At 37.1% G+C, this 19,181-nt stretch overlaps 2 protein-coding genes across 2 annotated transcripts; one reads left to right on the top strand and one right to left on the bottom strand.

Moving 5' to 3' along the window:
- Positions 1–760: 760 nt before the first annotated feature.
- LOC104897145 (chloroplast sensor kinase, chloroplastic) lies at positions 761–15,969 on the bottom strand. The gene is made up of 9 exons (XM_010683972.4): positions 15,471–15,969; positions 8,718–8,879; positions 8,316–8,612; positions 5,314–5,379; positions 5,159–5,227; positions 4,965–5,057; positions 2,567–2,787; positions 1,725–1,998; positions 761–1,162 (listed from the first exon to the last, which is right to left on the bottom strand). Exons 1-9 carry the CDS (start codon positions 15,897–15,899, stop codon positions 911–913), a joined length of 1,863 nt encoding a protein of 620 aa, XP_010682274.2. The 5' UTR covers positions 15,900–15,969; the 3' UTR covers positions 761–910.
- Positions 13,404–14,929, top strand: LOC130592027 (uncharacterized). Its single transcript, XM_057396064.1, has one exon. It carries the CDS (start codon positions 13,406–13,408, stop codon positions 14,258–14,260), a length of 855 nt encoding a protein of 284 aa, XP_057252047.1. The 5' UTR covers positions 13,404–13,405; the 3' UTR covers positions 14,261–14,929.
- Positions 15,970–19,181: the final 3,212 nt, after the last annotated feature.

Raw genomic sequence — 19,181 nt, 5'->3', positions numbered from 1 at the left:
TGACATGAGAATGGAAAAAGACGACACATTATTAAGTTCAGTTTTGATTTCTATAATTTTCGATTGAACTAAATTACGTCCTTACAAATCAAGTCCAACATGGCTCAAATCTAAACTAAACCATCATCTCATTCAAATTTTACTATACTAAGGAAGCAATCGTGGTCGTTTATCATCTTAGGTGATCAATATATTTTCTATATTTTTCGATTGAACTAAATTACGTCCTTACAAATTAAGTCCAACATGGCTCAAATCTAAACTAAACCATCATCTCATTCAAATTTTACTATACTAAGGAAGCAATTGTGGTCGTTTATCATCTTAGGTGATTAATATATTTTCCAACTTCACAATAGGAATGACACCCCAAGGAAGCAATTTCTCTCTCTAACTTCATATATAAATTTGATGGCCAGAAGCCCACAAGGCCACGACTATCTTTACTTCTTCTCCCCTCCCCACCCCACCCCACCCCACCCCACCCCACCCCACCCCACCCCACCCCACCCTTTCCTTTAAGCTCTCTAGAAAGACTGCGTTAAAAATGTCAACCTCGACTTGTATGGGCCTCAGGAATAATCAGCACATCCGAGTCGATCTGAGTGTCACCCATGGTTTAATTAGCTAGTAGATAATCCTAGAGTCAAGAGAAGATGCCTCTACTAAGCTTGCAAGAACATTCTTTGATCCCATATAGCTCTACTAGCACAATATATTGCCCTAAAATTAGTCACCCAAGGAGAATTCAGGACTCGTGTTAACGATAATACTTCTAATCCAGCTGATCAAGCATAGGAAGGTTTGTATTTACACTGCTTTCTAAAGGGAATAGATTAATGCTATAGGAGTACTATACATCATATGTTGAGCGTCTTGAATACCGAAGCAATCTCAAATTCACAACTTACTATGCCCCATCAGCCACAGTGCTGTGATTATATGGAGTCAAAGAAGGAAGCCAAACTTCGACTCGGGTCCCCCCTGTTCCTAGAGCAGCCTCTTTGTTCCGAGGAGATATGACACGGACAACACAACCGTAGCTCTCAAGTATCTCTCGTGCAACTGTGATCCCAGCGACAAAATTCCATGTCATGTTGTCCTCCACCATTTTCTCCGAGAGAAGGCCATCCCCAAATGGTGTAAGCGAATGCATCTGTGTCTGTAAAAGAATAAAATGGACAAGAAAAAGTGAATATATACTTCCTCCGTTCTTTTTCTCTTACAACAATTACCATTTTGGATAGTTTCACATCTATTGCAACAATTCCACTTTTGGCATAAAATACAACTTTTGTTGACATTAGTACCCTTACTTTATCCTACTAAAACTCTCATTAATTGCTCACTAACCCACCTTTTATTGTTAAAGGGGTACTTTTACTTTATCAAGTGACCATTTCTCTCTCATACTCTAGTAAATTAAAGGGTACTTTTATGCTTAATTACCTACCTTTTTCATTTCCTTAAAAACCGTGCACAAACCTATTGTTGCAATATAAAAACAACAGAGGTAGTATATTACAAGCAGGCAAAGCTAACGCTAGCATAAGCTTGCCAAGATAAGTGGGCTAATACATTTTGATTTGAATACAAGAAGATTAGAGCACACCACAGAGATAAAAATATAGAACGAATTTTAAACACAGCAGAATTTGTATGTACATTATTCAGAAACATGCCCGAAACAGAATTAGTATAATTCAAATCAGAGATGATCTTACCATGTAGTGCATATCTGGACCATCATCATCAATCACAACCAGCGCACCACCTGCAGGTGCTCCTACAGAGAGAATTTCAACTCTTCCTCCAACATGTGTTCGCAACAATGCACCCTCTATCAGATTGCTTAGGGCCTGACGCAGAGCAGGTTCTTCTACAGCAACTGGCAGGTGATGAGAGAATTCACTTAATTCCAAAATACGCTTCTGGTTTTGAGCAAGAGGCTGTGCAGCTCCAACCAAATTCACCAGTACATCAGAAACATTGCATGGTCTTCCTGACAAGACCAAACAGCATAAGCAAACAGGAATATTGTGATAGCAAAAAGAACAACAGAATGAAAACTGCAGATCAGGGAAGAGCAACTTGATGAGTTCTGCACGAACTCCCATTTGGTAGCTGGCAATAGATGATGGTAACTATAATGAATCTTTATGTATTTTCAAAAAGGAAATCTCATGGTAATACCCATGGTAATAGAGCTTATATGAATTTTGTTAGAGAAAATCTCTTTTTAATACCCATGTAATGCATGCATCCTAAACATGAATTTTTCTCCACAAATTTCCATATCAATAACACCTCTAAAGTGGTAATGGGTGGTTATGGAGATTTATGAAGAAGAAAAGGTGTTTGTAGATGGACAAGCAGCCTTGGAAATTGGGATGACACTCCCTCAAATTCGCCTATATAACATCACCATTACCACCTTTATCATGGTCTACCACACGAGCCATAAATGGGAAGGACTTGAGCATTTGAAGCCACAGCTTGGCGGAACACTTCATGAAGCCTTGGCCAAGTGAGTTGAGAAAAGCAACAAGAATCATTCTAGGTTTACCTGATGCCATTCTCTTGTAACGGTGCTAGCGCTAATGGTGGCATTGGCATCTCCAAATCTTTCACTGCCAAACTTAGAGAAGGTTGTCGATCAAAGCTTCTTCCCTTGTCAGCAGATGTCTGACTTGACATGTCATTTGGTAACATCCTCGGTTCAGGTTGAGCATAATTTGAGCCATCCATTTTCTTCAATGATTCTTCATTGAACCTCATTATGTTAGCCTGAAAAGATATGAACAATACTGTTTGACTTTGGTTCGGAACTATAATATTTTGGTCAAAAGGAGAACAAGAAGTTGCTTTTAGAAGTTGACTTTGCTTTTCACTCTATCAAACTGCAGATGGCAGGAAGACAATTGACTTATGAAGCTGCAATCAGAAGGATATGAAATTATGTCTACAACAACCAAATGATGACTAATTATGCAACCAAGAGAGGGCTCTACAATAGTCAGACAGAACGGCAGAGACCTAATATCAAGCCTAATGATACCTAAATACACAAGAAGCAGAACGATAACGTAACTATGGTTCACCAAGAATAAAACTTCTGTTCTAAGAACTTCATACCAATAAAAGGCAAAGATATTGGTGATTTAGGAAATGCAGCAATCTAGGCAAGCACCTTTAAAAGTTCTGCAAGCAAGCTAGTAACAGAATCTGCTCTACATGCAATCATGAAAAAATGACCAAGGAGGTAATAGAAGTACTTATTCAACAAAACAATCATGCTAAGACAGTCTTCAGGAAGCAAAATGAGACAAGTCACCAGACAGGATTTTCATACAAATATTATTGGAATATTCAAATTTTCCAGGGCACAATAAAACCCTTAACTTCTCCAAAATGCCACCAGAGGCCTGTGTATCAGATATATATACAGCAGCTTAACAAATCAGTCCTCAATTGTAAGAAGAAAAAGCTCAAACCTGTGAGTTTCTGCCCTATCTCTGCAATAAATCATGTTTGATTAACTTCAATTTTCTTAACCCAACAAAAGCAACCATGCTCTAGTAGCAGCAGCCTCATGCAACCAGGCTAACCTAGAAACCACTGTACAGACCGTTGAGTCGAATTAACAGGTAAAGGCTTAAAATGACAATCATACAATTCCTCACAAAATGGGAACACATGTGTCCTAAAATCCCTTTCCAATGGAGGCTCCAAAGGATAGAGATAAGGCCCAAGGATGCTTCACTTCTCTTCCCTTAACAGCTTTATGTAAGGACACCAGCATAGAACTAGATCAAAGTACTTGAGAAAGCTCAAATATCTTGGCCTTTTTCCTATCTTCTAGGAGAAGGATGACAAAGGAAGTAACAATAAAATCAAATCACATTTAGGATGAAACCCCATGTAAGTGTACATGTGAATCAAACATTGAAATGGACGAGAAAAATATTATTAATTTACAAGCCTAGAGAGCTGCTCTGCCAATTTCAATTACATTTAACATAGAACCTCATTCGGGCTAGTAAGTGCTCTAACGCTACTCCATGTCCACCGCCCAAACGCATCTATACAAATTCAAGTATTATATATATCAGAGCCAAGATGGCCTGTTTATAATTTTGAGCCTCTATTTTCTGGAGTCAGCAGATAAGACCCATTTAGCCCAACACCTAAGGAGAAATTACATGTGAGGAAAATGGTTGAAACCCATATATATGTACGAATGTAAGTAACTAAGTATCACATTGGAAAAGAGATGAGTAAACTCCACATTGGAATTACTCTTGTTCCCACTTGGTTTTGGGATAGAACTCACTTGAACTTGTACATAGTCGAAAATTCCACACCTTTATAGTAACCGCCTATGCCAATTTACAAAATTAGGAAGCTCACATTTTCAATGATGCTTACCAAGCATCCTTTTGTCCAGACAGAAACAACATGCCAGCTTCATCGTAAAGTAAAAAGGCACATATTTATGAATTTGATTATTATAATGATTCTCAGCCTCACGGTCACCCATGGCCACCTCCATATAATACTGGGTTCTCTGTTATTCCCCATCAGCAGCAAATATCACTACTGGGAGTCTGGGACAAAAGCTTCATCACATAATGTTATATTCAATTTATCCAGCAACCTTGTCATTATGGCCAAATTCTAGTCAGGTAGTCATTGGTTCTATGTTATGTTTAATAACAGTTTTGTCTAGACAACAATTACTCTCTTCATCTTCCACAAAAATGGAAAGAGTTCCGCAAAGTCAATGTTAGCAGGTTTCTCATTTTTAATTCTCTGATTTGTGTTCTCCCTCTTCCAGGGAAGACCTTATAAGTTACACCAAAGCATAAAACCATTATTGGTGTAATATTCGAAAGCAAAAAGTTCACCAGAAATTTAAATCACGTCAAATTAGTATATTGGAAGTCAACAGAAAGAGGAAACACCTTTGTCAAGAGAACAGCATCCTGCAGCTGTTGCAAGGTGTCTAGCATACGATCACTTTGGACCATTATATCTTCAACAATGTCGTGAGCAATCTACAAGAACAAGGTCATCTGAGTATCTTACACTTTCATCTAAAGTGAAACAAAATGACATTAAACAATATGATCAGGCCTTTGGAGATCAGAAGAAGCACCTCACTTCTTTTAATTTGTACTGCTAACATTTTAGATAGAGTCCGTAAGCTAGACAATGGCCCACGTATCTGATGATAATTGGACAAAAAGAATCGCACAATGAGATTATGTAGTCATTTAAAAAAAAAAACACTCAATATAGAAGATATCTTACTTGCTCAACAAGATTACTCATCCGGATGTTATTTTGCCAAGATGTCTGTTGAAGCAACATTGCTTTCTAGAACAAAGAGAAAGCAGATTAAAGTAAAATAGATCCTGCAAATCAAATACAATCTACATTTGCTAATTCAAAATGAAAAAGATGCATGATTAAACACCAAAGATAGACAACTAGGAATGAAACTTTCACTTGCTCACACCTAAAGTTGGTTTTGTTCAAATAATTAAGCTTTATGCACTTTTTAATATAAACTAGGAATAGATGTTTAGTTTCACACTCACTTAATGAATATACAGAGCCACTCCCAACTTAACGGAACAAATGCTAGAACTTTGCAATAATAGATGTTCACTTCATATATCTCAACAATTTTGACTTCCATATAAAACAAGAGATTGTGCCCTATATAGGCGTTCTTTGCTGCTCCTGAAATCTAGAATTTTCCTTCCAACAACAAAGTAGAATTCTGAAATTAAAATCCTAATGTCCCATAAACTCGGGCTTACAAGATTCCAAATCTGGATTAATAAATCTTAAGCAATCCTAATAAAACCGAAAACAAGTGCTGTAACAAAAGAGGTCTAAATTCATGCAATAAGATAAGGATGCAAACAGAGCAAGCTTATCCCAACTGATTTCTAACCACAAGGTCCACACCTAATTCATCCTTGTAAAACAAAGCTAATATGAACTAAATATAGTATAGGAAACATCAAGATCAGCTGGAAAAGACCACTGCAAACCCTTTCCTTGGCATCCAAGCTTGGCCACACAAGTTCCATACAGCACCATGCACATGCATCCAGACCACTCCATTATTTCGACCCTCACATCCCAATAGCAACAAAGCCAGCAGAAGAAACAAAGAACCAACCATGAAACTATTGAAATGCAACAGCATTGCAAAGAGAACATATTCGAACCAGCTTCAAAGGAAAACAAATCACAGAGCAGCACATGAAATGTGTTTCAAGATGCTTGCTCAGAAAGCTTACAGACATTATTTCATCTGTTTTGGAATGGTTCAGAAACATAACCAATTATGGAAGGCAAACTGTAGCAGTCTCACCGAGTGCTTATCATTCAGGGATTTAAAGCGCAAATTTCAGAAACACATTATAGTACACCGTCACATTTTGGATTCGCGTAGTGGCATGCTTTTGACACAAATTGTATATGCTGTAATTTGTATTAACCATTTAGTGGCCATACCAGCCTTAAAACAGTCAATATACCACTCCGCAGGATTCCAAGTTACATAGCTTCAAATGCGTTTTGCTTTTCGTTTGAAGGAAAGCAAGCGCCTACAAGAGCAAAGACCTAGGCTCTGTTTGATTCAACTTATTTTGACTTATCTGAAATTATTTTATCGTATCTTATTTTATCTTATATTATCTAAATTTATTTTATCTAATTTGAACTTATCTTATCTTATCTGAACTTATCTTATCTTATCTTATCTTATCTTATCTTATCTTATCTTATCTTAACAAAACTTATCTTATATGAACTTATTTTATCTTATCTTATCTAAAATTAATAACTTATCTTATCTTATCAGAATTATATTCTAGTTTATTGTGTTCTCTAACATAGTTAATCCGTTTATTCAACTCATTTTGTCTTTTTTTATCTTATCTTATCTTATCTCATCTTATCTTATCTTATCTAAACTTATCTTATCGTATCTTTATATTATCTTGTCTTATCTTATCTTATCTTATCTTATCTTAACCAAACTTATCTTATCTTATCTTATCTTATCTTAACAGAACTTACTTTTTCTAAATAAAGTTAACACAGCCCTCGTGACTAGTGCTTACAATGTAAGTGCAAAAAGGCATTTTAATCCAATGCTTTGTTTCAGCAAATAATGTCATTTTACTCGACATACGCCACTATGACTACTGGGGTCTCGGGGGGATTTTATCATTATATAACCTATTATAGAGGCCACTGCTCCAATGGTTCGGATTTCTCTTTCTTATTTTTGTTTAACAGAAGAAAATTCTTATTGTGGCATCTTATTGCATGCGTAAAACAACCCAAAATACGAGGCCATACAGAGGGCAGAGTAGCCCTCTGGAGATGGAAGGACTAAAGGAGACCAAGGAAGCCCCAACTACCTAGAAAAGCAAGTGATCAACCCTCCTAAGACACTACTTATAACAGAACAAAAGAGAAGGATAAAACCTGTATATCAAAACCTGAACAAAAGACCAAAAGCATGCATATAAACAATTGACATGACCGTACAGATGGCAACTTTCTATGAGCTTCACTGAAATTAGACATGACCGCACAGATAACGTAGTTTTGCCATCAGCAAAATGTATACTAAAATGGTATATCAATTGCAAGAAGCCCCGGGAACACTAGAAGATCCACAATCTCCTCTCAGAGCCCAGGAATTAGTGAGTTCCTTCAGGACAGACTCATTTCCCCACATACCCTGTTCTTTTATACCCATCATATTAATCCATGGATAGTACGTGTCACACTGTCATATCATGAGCATATCAGATTCCGATGACAACTTTCTATGAGCTTCACTGAAATTAGACATGACCCAACAGATAACGAGTTTTGCCATCAACAAAATATATACTAAAATGGTATATCAATTGCAAGAATCCCAGGAAAAACTAGAAGATCCAGAATCTCCTCTTAGAGCCCAGGAATTAGTAAAATCCTTCAGGACAGACTCATTTCCCCACTTACCCTGTTCTTTTATACCCATCAGATTAATTCATGGATAGTACGTGTCACGCTGTCATATCATTAACCTATCAGATTCCAATGACAACTGAATTCAACTGGACTTAAAATAACTTAACAGACATTCAGCAGAGAAAAGCATGTATCAAACATGAATTTGCATGTTTCACTAACCTATCTATCGGATTATATTGTGTTGCTCATGGTTGATTACCGAACACACTCATCAAGGAGGGAGGACACACAAAGGATGAGCAAAAATGAGGAGGAGGTACCTGATCCATGACATAAGCCATAGCAATCGAATGCGAAATATTTATGGCATTTAATCTCTGGTCAGCAGAGAGGTTGAGGTACATCAATGGTTTTTCACTGCATAATGGGATTTCAGGCGACTTCAAATCAAAAGTAGGGGGCAATGCATAGCACTCCTCTGGGGATGGAAACTGAGAAGCATCATGAGATCCCCTTCCAAGCTCCAAACCCGGAATCTCAGCAACTAAAAACCCAACAACAAATGGATGTTTGACCATAGGGAAAACAACAGCTCTATACTCAGGAATTTCCTTGGCCTACAACTCAAAAGACAGTCACGTTCCAAGATTAGTCAATGAAAGATCCCATGTGACAGGCATCAGAAATCACACCTCAATAAGCATTACAAATGAAAGCCCTACTTGCAGATTAGAGAGAGCAGATTCAGCACCACGCAACCCAGCAGGAACACTGAAATTACCAACAAGTATGACAATATCAGACCCATCGACTGTTGGATAGAAGGTAACACGTCGGAGTTCTAACCGATCCATCACATAGCTACCAGCAGGCCTGACATAAACCTGCACTAACATATGATCATGTAAAAGATCAAACATCTACCATATACAAGAGAACCCAAAGTATCAGGTGCTCAGCCTCTTCATTTAAAGCACAACAAGTAGCAAGGTTGCGCTTCAAAAAAAAAAAATTCAACTTGCTTGCTCTAAAGCACTGCGCCATATTTTTAAGATTGAAATTTATATTCTTTTCTATATGTCCTGAAGATCTATTATAATTGCTTGGAGCTATTATGCAAAGTTTGAAGATATCAAGAAAAGAAAAGGTAAAAAGCCTACTTTTCAATAATTAGAATTTTCTTCTTGATTATAATTTCATGTCATAATTCGCTTCTTGCATACTAGGCAAGGTGGTTGCAATGATATGTTTATTTTTTTCATTGAAATTGTACTATACAACGATCCATTGAAATTCATCTATTTTTAAGTGTGACAAATGTACCTTTTTTAATTGTGTTTATATACTTATGAGACATTGTCTTAGGGTTGGAGTATACTGTTTCAACATATGGACAGAAGCTCCATGTGCAAGATTTTATTTTTGAAAACAGAGCAAATACAGATGGTTGAACTTTGTCCATAAATTATAGATCAATGACAAAAATGTGCAACAACCGTTGCTAATTCTAACAATGGATTTTACATTCCCTTGCTACATGCCGAAGGTAACCTGGGCCCATGCACATAAAAGGCATCTAAAATTTCGGCTTCCAGTGAAATAATCAGTAGTTAGGACTTTTTTTGAACGGGAAGACCACAGTAGGATCCATTCTCATCAATTTTTCCTTTACTTCAGCAAATTCAGTCAATTTTGTGCCTTTCCATATTAATCACAATGGCTTGAGGACTTCTAGTATCTTCAGTAATCAAGGACATCATTTTTGTCTTATATTGCTAAATAATTTTACTCATTTTTCCTTGGGGTTTACTCTCTTAAACACAAATCCAATGTCTATCATCTTTTCCTGTTTGGCTGCATTTGAAACTTGTCTGCCACCATAATAAAATATTACACCCTGAGTTCCTTTTAGAACAACCAAGGTTAAGCGAGACCCCTTCTTTAAAAAAAGTCATTTCTCGTCTTTTTACACTCAAAGAGACGGTCTTCCCCATATAATATCTTCAATCCCTTTCTGTAGACTTCTGTGATTTCCCCTTCTTCTCCACCGTAAGCATGTATATTAAGAATTCCTTCGAATATAGTCCTTTCTCGTCCTTTTATACTCAACGACTTCCAAGTTACTTTGTATTTACATCAGCCTCTCGAATTTGTTTGATATTCCATCTACTCCTAAGTCCTAAGCATGTTTATCTTTTTCTACAAGTAATCCTATGAGTTTATAAGAGTCTCCATGAGCTTGGTACCAACAGCTTGCGTCTTATTTGGTCAAAGTTGGGTTCACTAGCAGCAAGAGCAATACTCAAGTTGTCATTTATAAGCACGATACGAAACTCCTTTGTTTTTTCTCTATGTCGATGCCATAGTCCTTCCCTGACTCCTTCGCAACATTTCTTTGACGTGTCATTGATCTTTTGAGCTTGAAGTTTGCTAAGCCTTAGATCCCTACTCCTTTTATTGGCCATCTTTATCACCCACTACGAAGGTGCCATGGTTTAATCCAATGCAAATTCGCTGAGAAAATTTTGGAACGTTCCAAGATAAGCACTTGCAAGCTCGTTACTAATCATATTGATACTAAGTCGGAGCTAGTTAACGCAAACTCCAATCCACCCATCTTTGATCCCACTTTGTAATAGTAGTTTTAGTGGTGTTTTGCAAAGCTTGACTTTTTTGAGCCTGACATCACCTATGTCATGCAACAGATATGTCTCTTCATGCATTTGTCCTCGAGAGACCCAAGACATTGCCATGAATATTATATTAGGGTACATTCGGGGTACCTTAGACTATGGTCTCGATCTGCTTGCCTCCCCTACTTCGGGTCTCACCCCTATATTGATGTGGATTGGGATGAGTGTCTAGACACAAGCAATTCTATAGGCAGTTTATTGTCTGTATCTATGAGACAATCTTCTCTCTTGCTCTTCTAAACGAGAACCACTTTGTCTAGTTCCAATGCTAAGGCAGAATACTTGGGAGTTGCTAATGTTGTTGCACAAACATATTGGTTAACAATTTATTGCTTAAGCTTGATTGTCCTATTTGTTGAGCTACACTTGTCTAATGCAATGACATTCGTGAGGTTTATTTTCCTCCGATTGCAACTCAACATCAACACACTAAACATGTTGAGATGAATATTCATTTAATTCAATTTCTATCCCGAATTCCCCCTCCCTCCTTGTTCTTGGAGTTTCACTCCAGCCTCAACATTTGCCCTACTCTCACTTGGACTATGAGGTGTGAAAGTAGATAATTACGTAGAATTTTTATTTCTGTATAGTTCCCAATTCATGTATAGTAAATCTCCTATAATAGTGCAATTCAATTGAGCCCTAATCAAGGACTCTTTCACGTGTTTGGATCCTCTAGAGTTGTAAAATAACTCTACAAGGTAGAGTTTGAGCAATATCAGCCATTGAATAAAAAATCAATGGCTCATATATTCTCTTTCCAAAATCCCTCCTATTTTATCTCATCAAAATTAACCCCTAAATCTTTTCCTTCCACCAATATGAGCCCTTGATTTTAAAATACAACCCTATCTTGTAGAGTTTCACTAAAACTCTAGAGTATCTAAACTCCTCTTTCACACACACTAGCAAGAGCAACAGCAAAAAACCCTTTCCTATTTCCTATTGCTTATTGCTAATTTGTATCCTTAAACCCTAGATATTTAGCAAAATCTTAGCAAAAACAGAAAATTTCAAATTATGTCATTTTGGGTATTTAGATCAATTGCCTATTCCTATCAGCTATGAAGCACTGACACGCTGACCGAGCTTGCGTGTCGCATGTCAGACACGTGTCGCGTGTCAAGACGTTGGAAAACGTGTCGGACACGCGCTACGAAGCTCGGGCTTTTTTTTTTTAATTTGGCTATAAAAAACGTGTATTGAGATAGATAATAGATATAAAAGCCTAACCCTACCTATTTAACTCATTAACTGTACCGTATATCAATTATTTCTCTCTCTAAAACTGTACCACCGCACTCCTACTGCAGCAGCCAGCAGGCACGTACTTTACCACTTTACAAGGTATGTGTCAGATTCACAGTTTTTTATCAATTTTTTTTGCTTGAGTCTAGGAGGAAAGTAGAAAGTAGCCATGAGTTTATTAATAAATAATAACCATATACTGACACTGTGACACATCATGAATTTTTTTTGCTTGAGTCTAGGAGGAAAGTAGATTCACTGTAACTTTATTCCACATTAATAAATTCTAGAGCTGCAGACTTGGACAAGTTGGACTATTGTATTGTACTATTGTAGCCAAATTGATGTGACGCCACATGTAGTGATTTTGTTTTTGTTTTTGTTTTTTGTGATATTTGTGAAATAGTAATGAATAAGGATGTGATTATTTAGTTTTGCAATTTTTTTTTTTATAATTTTGTACCGATAATTTCTAAGATTTTATATCATGTAACTTTTACTTAATCAATTTTTTTTCAATTTTATTAACATCATCAGGTCGTCATATTAATTAATTAGCCATGAGTTAATAAAGACAATTCTTTTTTGCAAGTTAATTAAATAGTTTATATGATCATGTAACTTTTATATTAACGTAATAATTGATAAATTATATTATTTGTAATTTAAAATATTTATGATTTATGTTTTTTTTATCTATGAATTTGCAGCTTTTGTCGATTTATTTCACTATTTGCGATATGTCTAATCCTCAATCTAGTAGTGCAAATGACAAATCTAAAAAGGATGATATAGATAAACCTCTTTGAAAATATGTTACTAATGTTGTCAACACTGAAACTGAAGATGGGGCAGTGAAAGGGGCTAATGTGGGGATTGTTTGTGATATTTGTGGTAAGTTTTTTCAAGGAACGTATACAAGAGTAAGGGCCCATTTGCTTGGAATTAAGGGGAAAGGAATTGGAAAATGTACTAAGACCACAAAAGAAATGGTGCGTCAAATGACAAACTTGGATGAAGAGGCTGAGAGAAGAAAGAAAGCCAATGCCCCAAACTATGTACCCTTACCTATACCAGGAGTTCCTCCTTATAGTGAGACTAGTGATGGTCAACCAAGTGATGTACAAACCAAGAAAAGAAAGGAGAATCCAATCACTAAGCTATATGATGTACAAGCTAGGAATCATCTAGATGCTGAGATTGCTCGTATGTTTTACACTGGTTGTTTACCTTTTAATTTGGCAAGAAACCCACATTACTTGAAGGCTTTTCAATTTGCTGCAGACAATAATTTGAGTGGTTATATTCCTCCAAACTATAACAAGTTAAGAACCACCTTGCTCGAAAAAGAATTAGAACATCTAGATATGCTTTTGGAACCAATAAAAGCTACGTGGAGGGAGAAAGGGGTTACAATAGTGTCTGATGGTTGGAGTGATCCACAAAGAAGACCTTTGATTAATTTTATGGCTACTAGTGAGAGTGGACCCATTTTCATTAAAAGTGTGAATTGTTTTGGTGAAGTCAAGGACAAGTACTTCATTGCAGATCTTATGGAAGAAGTTATTGAAGAAGTTGGTCCCATGAATGTTGTTCAGGTAATAACAGACAATGCTAGCAATTGCAAGGGTGCTGGTGAACTTATTGAAATCAAGTATCCATGGATCTACTGGACCCCATGTGTTGTCCATACATTAAACCTTGCTTTGAAAAATATTTGTGCTGCAAGAAATATAGAATCGAATATTGAAACATATGATGAATGTCATTGGATTACTCAAGTTCATGATGATGCAGTGCAGGTGAAAAACTTCATTATGAATCATTCTATGAGACTAGCAATGTTCAATCGATTTTCTTCTTTGAAATTAATTGCAGTGGCTGATACTCGTTTTGCTTCAGTGGTTGTTATGCTAAAGAGGTTTAAGCTTCTAAGGCGTTCTCTTGAGGCCATGGTGATAAGTGAAGAATGGGGGGGTTACAAAGAGGATGATCAAGGCAAGACAAGTTTTGTAAAAGAAAAAGTAATGAGTGATAGCTGGTGGGATAAAGTGGACTACATTCTTGCCTTCACTGGACCCATTTATGAAATGATAAGGGCTTGTGATACCGATAAGCCAAGTCTACATTTGGTATATGAGATGTGGGACTCTATGCTTGAAAAGGTGAAAATTGTGATTTATACTCATGAAGGATTGACAGATGATGATGATGATGATTACTCCGAGTTTTTTGAAGTAGTTCATCGCATTATTGTAGCTCGTTGGACAAAAAGCAACACTCCTCTTAATTGCTTAGCTCACTCATTAAATCCTAGGTAAATTCTTGCTTATATATTTAGATCAATTTACTCATTTTTTTAATATTACATGAATAATGATTGTTTCTATATTTTTTTTATTCTTTTGAAGGTTTTATAGTGAGGCATGGCTTGAAGAAAATCCAAATAGAGTACCTCCGCATAGAGACACAGAAATATCTGAAGGAAGAGTAAGTTGTTTTAGAAGACTATTTCCTGACAATGCTGATTTTGCCCGAGCTATGGATGAATATACCATGTTCTCATACAAGTCTGGAGTATACAGGGGTGGAGAAAACTTATATACTAGGGGTACCATGGATCCTATGTCATGGTGGGTTAACTTTGGTTCATCTACTAGTTTGCTTCAAGCTTTGGCCTTCAGATATCTTGGACAACCTACTTCATCTTCATGTTGTGAACGTAATTGGAGCATATATTCTTTTATTCACTCACTTAGGAGAAATAGGTTGAATCCAAAACGAGCTGAAAATTCGGTGAAGATTCACACTAATCTGCGTCTTCTATCAAGGAACACAAATGAATACACAGCTGGGAAGACAAAATTAAGGGATGTAGGTGGTGATCAATTTGATGTCATGGATGATGGGAACGATGAAAACGCCTTTCTAGAGTTTGCCGACCTTTCTCTTGATGAACCGGATCTTGAATCTGTATTTTTTCCTTAGTGGTTTTAGCTAATATAAGCTCACATAATTATTTTTATTTGGATTTATTATAAGTTGCATTGGTTAACTTTATTTTTGGACATGTTTGAATATTATATATTATAAATTAAACTTGTTTGTTATATTGAATTTTATTTTCATTGATATTATAAAGTATAAAATAAATTGTTAGAAAAAAATTGCGTTTCCCTCACGTTTTCTCAATTTTAAAATTTGCGTTTCCCCGTGTCCCCGTGTCCTATCCCGTGTCGCGTTTCTGTGCAAGCTAGCCTATCAGAAATCACATCATCCACTAAAACATACTATAATCGGTACAGAAAGCACACCCTACAACCGTTGTAAATACTATGTGGTACAACCAAATCCCACATTAATTGCGTATACGTATCAGAAATCCCATCATCCACCAAAACATACTATTATCGGTACAAAAAACATCCCCTACAACCGCTGTACATCCTACGTTGTTTAACCAAATCCCACAAAACCACCATGTTGAATGAAACCAACAAAAAAAAAGGCAGTGAAATCATAAAAACTTACAGAGAGAAGAGCATTGGGGTCGACAATTCTTCGAAAAAGTGCCAACTGATCAAGGCAAAGCTTCTGAAAATCAGGGCTAGGCAGAACAATACCTTGAGATTTAGGGTCTCTCTCAATTTTCTGGGTAAATTCAATCGGAGAAGACGAAGCTTTGCGTATAGCAGAAGCTACCGCCGAAGCCGAGGGGACCCAATCCCCACCTTCTTCCTCTAAAATGGGGTCATTTACATACCTCAAAGTTGCAGTACAAGTAGAATTTAAAGAAGAAGAAGAATTTGGTAAAGATGAGGGTTTTGAGAGAAGCGGAAAAGGAGAGTAAGAGTTTTGGGATTTATAGAAGTGGTAATGGAGGTTAGGATTTACGCATGAGATAGTGGGATTGGAGAGAGGATATTGTGAAGGGATTGCAGTTGCAGAGAGTAGAAGCATCTCTCTTTAGTTTAGTTTAGTTTTTGCTTGTTTGCTCTTCCTCTCAATCAGTATAAAGGGGAGAGTGATGACTGATGATAAGAATTGGTGGTTGGTAACGAATCATAACTATTTAACTACCCTGCCTTTTCTGATCATTATTCGTGAATCGTAATTCGTGTGGGCTTGGAGTTTTTTTTTTTATTTATTAACAAATGACGTCAGCCCAAGAGCTAATCCTTACAAGGCTATTAGTCTGTCGAAAACACCAACATATTGGCTGGTAAGACATGCATAGCATGCTAAGGAAATAACCCAATATAATATTGGGAGTAAGGATCGAACCCCTGACCTCAAGGGCCAATGGGGAGTGCTCGATCCACTTGAGCTAACTTCTATCCTTGGGGGCTTGGATTTTCTTTTAAAGTGAAAATTCATTCATTAATATGAAATTGTGCAATATTATATTTCTTCTGATTTTTTTTTACTTGCAACGTTTTCCTAAAAGAGAAATAATTAATTACTTGCAATACTTTTCACTTTTGCTTTTCGTTTCTCTCTATCTCTCTCCAATCACATGAGGCCCTCTCTTTTTTTTCCTCTCTCCAATCAGATTCTCTTCTTTTACTTTGTCGAGACGAAGTTGTGGTGAAAGTCAGGGCCCATGTCTCAGCTTTTTTAGGATTGTTTTTCTTTGGCTGAGTTGTTTCTTTAACCTTCTTAGGCTCCGTGTGTTTTGCTTCCGCACAAACTTCACTAGCATGGATGAATGTTTTAGCCTCTCTGAGAGCCTCACCTAAAGTAGTGATCTTCTTCTTCACAAGATCAAATTTAAAGCTTCCCGCCCTCAACCCTCTAATGAAGGCATCAAAAGCAGGGGAGGACCTATTAAGGGTACTGGGTGGCACGTGCTCCACAAAAAGAATCGGGTTCTTATTACTTTAACGTTAAGCAGATTTTACAATAGGTTAAAATTGAAACGCGCGCAATCCGGAGAGCCCTCAGTTGTCCCTCAGTGGGTATGAGCTCCCTACGGTATTCCTTTAGTACCGGGTTGTAGGAGGTGTTTGCGTGCATTGGTCGCTTGTACACCATAGGTTGTAACACTGTCTTAGCCTGCCTTGGAAGAACAGTAGAAAGACTCAAACTTCTCCCCTCTATTTTGGATGGCAACCTCAACGGAGGATCCCTCATATATGAGTTAGATCATGTGGCCGAACGTTGTAAGGTTGTAGCCTTCCTCCCCTCCAGATACTCTCGAGCATGCGTTTCCATCCGATGCCCATTTGGATGAGCGTTATCTTGAGTTTTGACTATGAGCTTCCAGTCCATCTTTCTTCGCTGCTCGCTAACTTCTGGCGGCCTTTTTTTTTTGGCTAGCCTCTTAGAGAGTTCCTGACGAACAAACAAACTTGGACCTGGACGGTCCTCCTGAGAATATCCCCTAAGAGGGTTGACATCAACTGGATATGGGTTTACTTGAAAAAACAGCATATTTCTCTTAGTCTGAAAATCATTCAGGATGGTTTCTAGATGGGTAGCAGTCACTGAACGCTCAAGGTTATCCTGAATGACAGGCTCTCGATCTCGTCCAGGAACATTGATAATAGTCGGAGGCTTATCCCTTCCTCGAGGTGGCCTTTCATCATCCACCGTGTCTTCTACGTGAACCTCAAAACCTCCACTAGTAGAATAATTGCTTATTGCTGCGGTGATATTGCTGCGGTTTTACCCATACGCAGCAATATATCACGAAAAAAGAAAAAGAAAAATATAAAATAACCATATTGCTGCGGTTTCGACCAAAAACCGCAGCAATATAGTTTCAACGAGAACTTTTTGAATTTTTTTTACTATTTGACCAAACATATTGCTGCGGTTTCTGACAAAAACCGCAGCAATATATTAAAAAAAAATTTAAAAATATTATTTTAATCTATTGCTGCGGTTCCTTAAGAAACCGCGGCAATATTGTCATTAGGGTTTAATAAAACTAAGAGCGCCGTTTCCCAGTCCTTACTTCACCTTCACAATATCTCTCCTTCACTTCCTCTGCCGTTTCACTTCCTCTCTCTACATCCTCTTCCTCTCACTTCAGATCCACGACCACTTCATGGTGACGTGCGATTGTCCTTGTTCCCCCTCTTACCTTCGTTCCCCCTCTCACCTTCGCTTTTCGTTCTCACACTCTCTCTCATCTGCGACTTCATCGTGACGACGCGCAGATTTTGTTCGCTGCGACTTTATCGTGACGCGCGATCGTGTTCGCTGACGACGACGACGGCCTCCGGATTGTGTTTGCTGACGACGACGACGCGTCCTCCGGATTGTGTTCGCTGACCGCGTCGGCCTCCGGATTCTGTTTGAATCTTCTATTGTTCAAAGTTTTCTCAGATGGTAAATTTCATGCTGCATATACTGGTTTACACCTACACACTGCTAATAATCAATAGAATTGTGCACTTTTGATTTTGATTTTGATTTTTGAATACTTAGTGAAGAGGTGCAAGTAATCGATAAAATCACCTTGCTTTTTTTTTTTTAACTTTTCCTTTTATGAAGTAATTTTCAGACATAATTTTGGTTTCTCCAATAAATATTTGACAATTGTAGAACTTGTTCTTAATTATTGCAAATTATTCTGATGTTGACTCGTTATAAGTTATACTGAACAGGTTAATCTCCACCTTCACAGCCTCCTCGCGCAGATCAAATCCTCATCAACTACCATGCCGGATTTTTTTTGTTTTTTTAGATATAGGGTTTGATTTTTAGTTTTGTTGTTTGATTTTTAGATCTACGTTCTGCCTTTGAATTTTGCTTCTGAATTTTAAGTTTCTTATTTTTTGTTTTTATTAAAATTTTTGTAATTAGTCATTAGTTGTTTTGTTATTTTGCTTTTTCATTTTCTGTATTATTTATGTAATTAGTTTTTTTATCTTTATATATTAATAAGATTCAAGTCATTTCATCTTCGGTTTGTTTGCAAATTTGGTGGATAATTGATGGGTTAGTTGCATGATTTTAATCTTTCAAATTAAATTTGCGAAATGCAAAAAAAAAAAAAAAAAAAAAAATTCTATACCAGGAGCTATTGCTGCGGTTTTTGGTAACAACCGCAGCAATAGGCCATGATATTGCTGCGGTTTCTAGCCAAAACCGCAGCAATACGTTGTACTTTTTAAATAAAAAATAAATATATTGCTGCGGTTTTACCTAGAAACCGCTATATTGCTGCGGTTTAAAACCGCAGCAATGTAATTAATACCTATTGTTGCCCCCTTAATTGTTGCGCGCCCAAAA

The sequence above is a fragment of the Beta vulgaris genome, chromosome 6, assembly GCF_026745355.1.
Source record: "Beta vulgaris subsp. vulgaris cultivar EL10 chromosome 6, EL10.2, whole genome shotgun sequence".
Classification (NCBI taxonomy): domain Eukaryota; kingdom Viridiplantae; phylum Streptophyta; class Magnoliopsida; order Caryophyllales; family Amaranthaceae; genus Beta; species Beta vulgaris.
Note: the sequence above shows the minus strand (reverse complement) of the source record. Positions and strands in the feature narration are given on the sequence as shown.

Bases quoted from the DNA above. Each gene is read 5' to 3' on its own strand.
- LOC130592027 (XM_057396064.1), top strand. From the start codon at position 13,406: ATGGCTACTAGTGAGAGTGGACCCATTTTCATTAAAAGTGTGAATTGT.
- LOC104897145 (XM_010683972.4), bottom strand. From the start codon at position 15,899: ATGCTTCTACTCTCTGCAACTGCAATCCCTTCACAATATCCTCTCTCC. The intron at 5,380-8,315 runs GTACCTCCTCCT...TCTTTGTTCTAG, and splicing joins TGGCTTATGTCATGGATCAG to AAAGCAATGTTGCTTCAACA. The intron at 1,163-1,724 runs GTAAGATCATCT...ATTCTTTTACAG, and splicing joins GTCCAGATATGCACTACATG to ACACAGATGCATTCGCTTAC.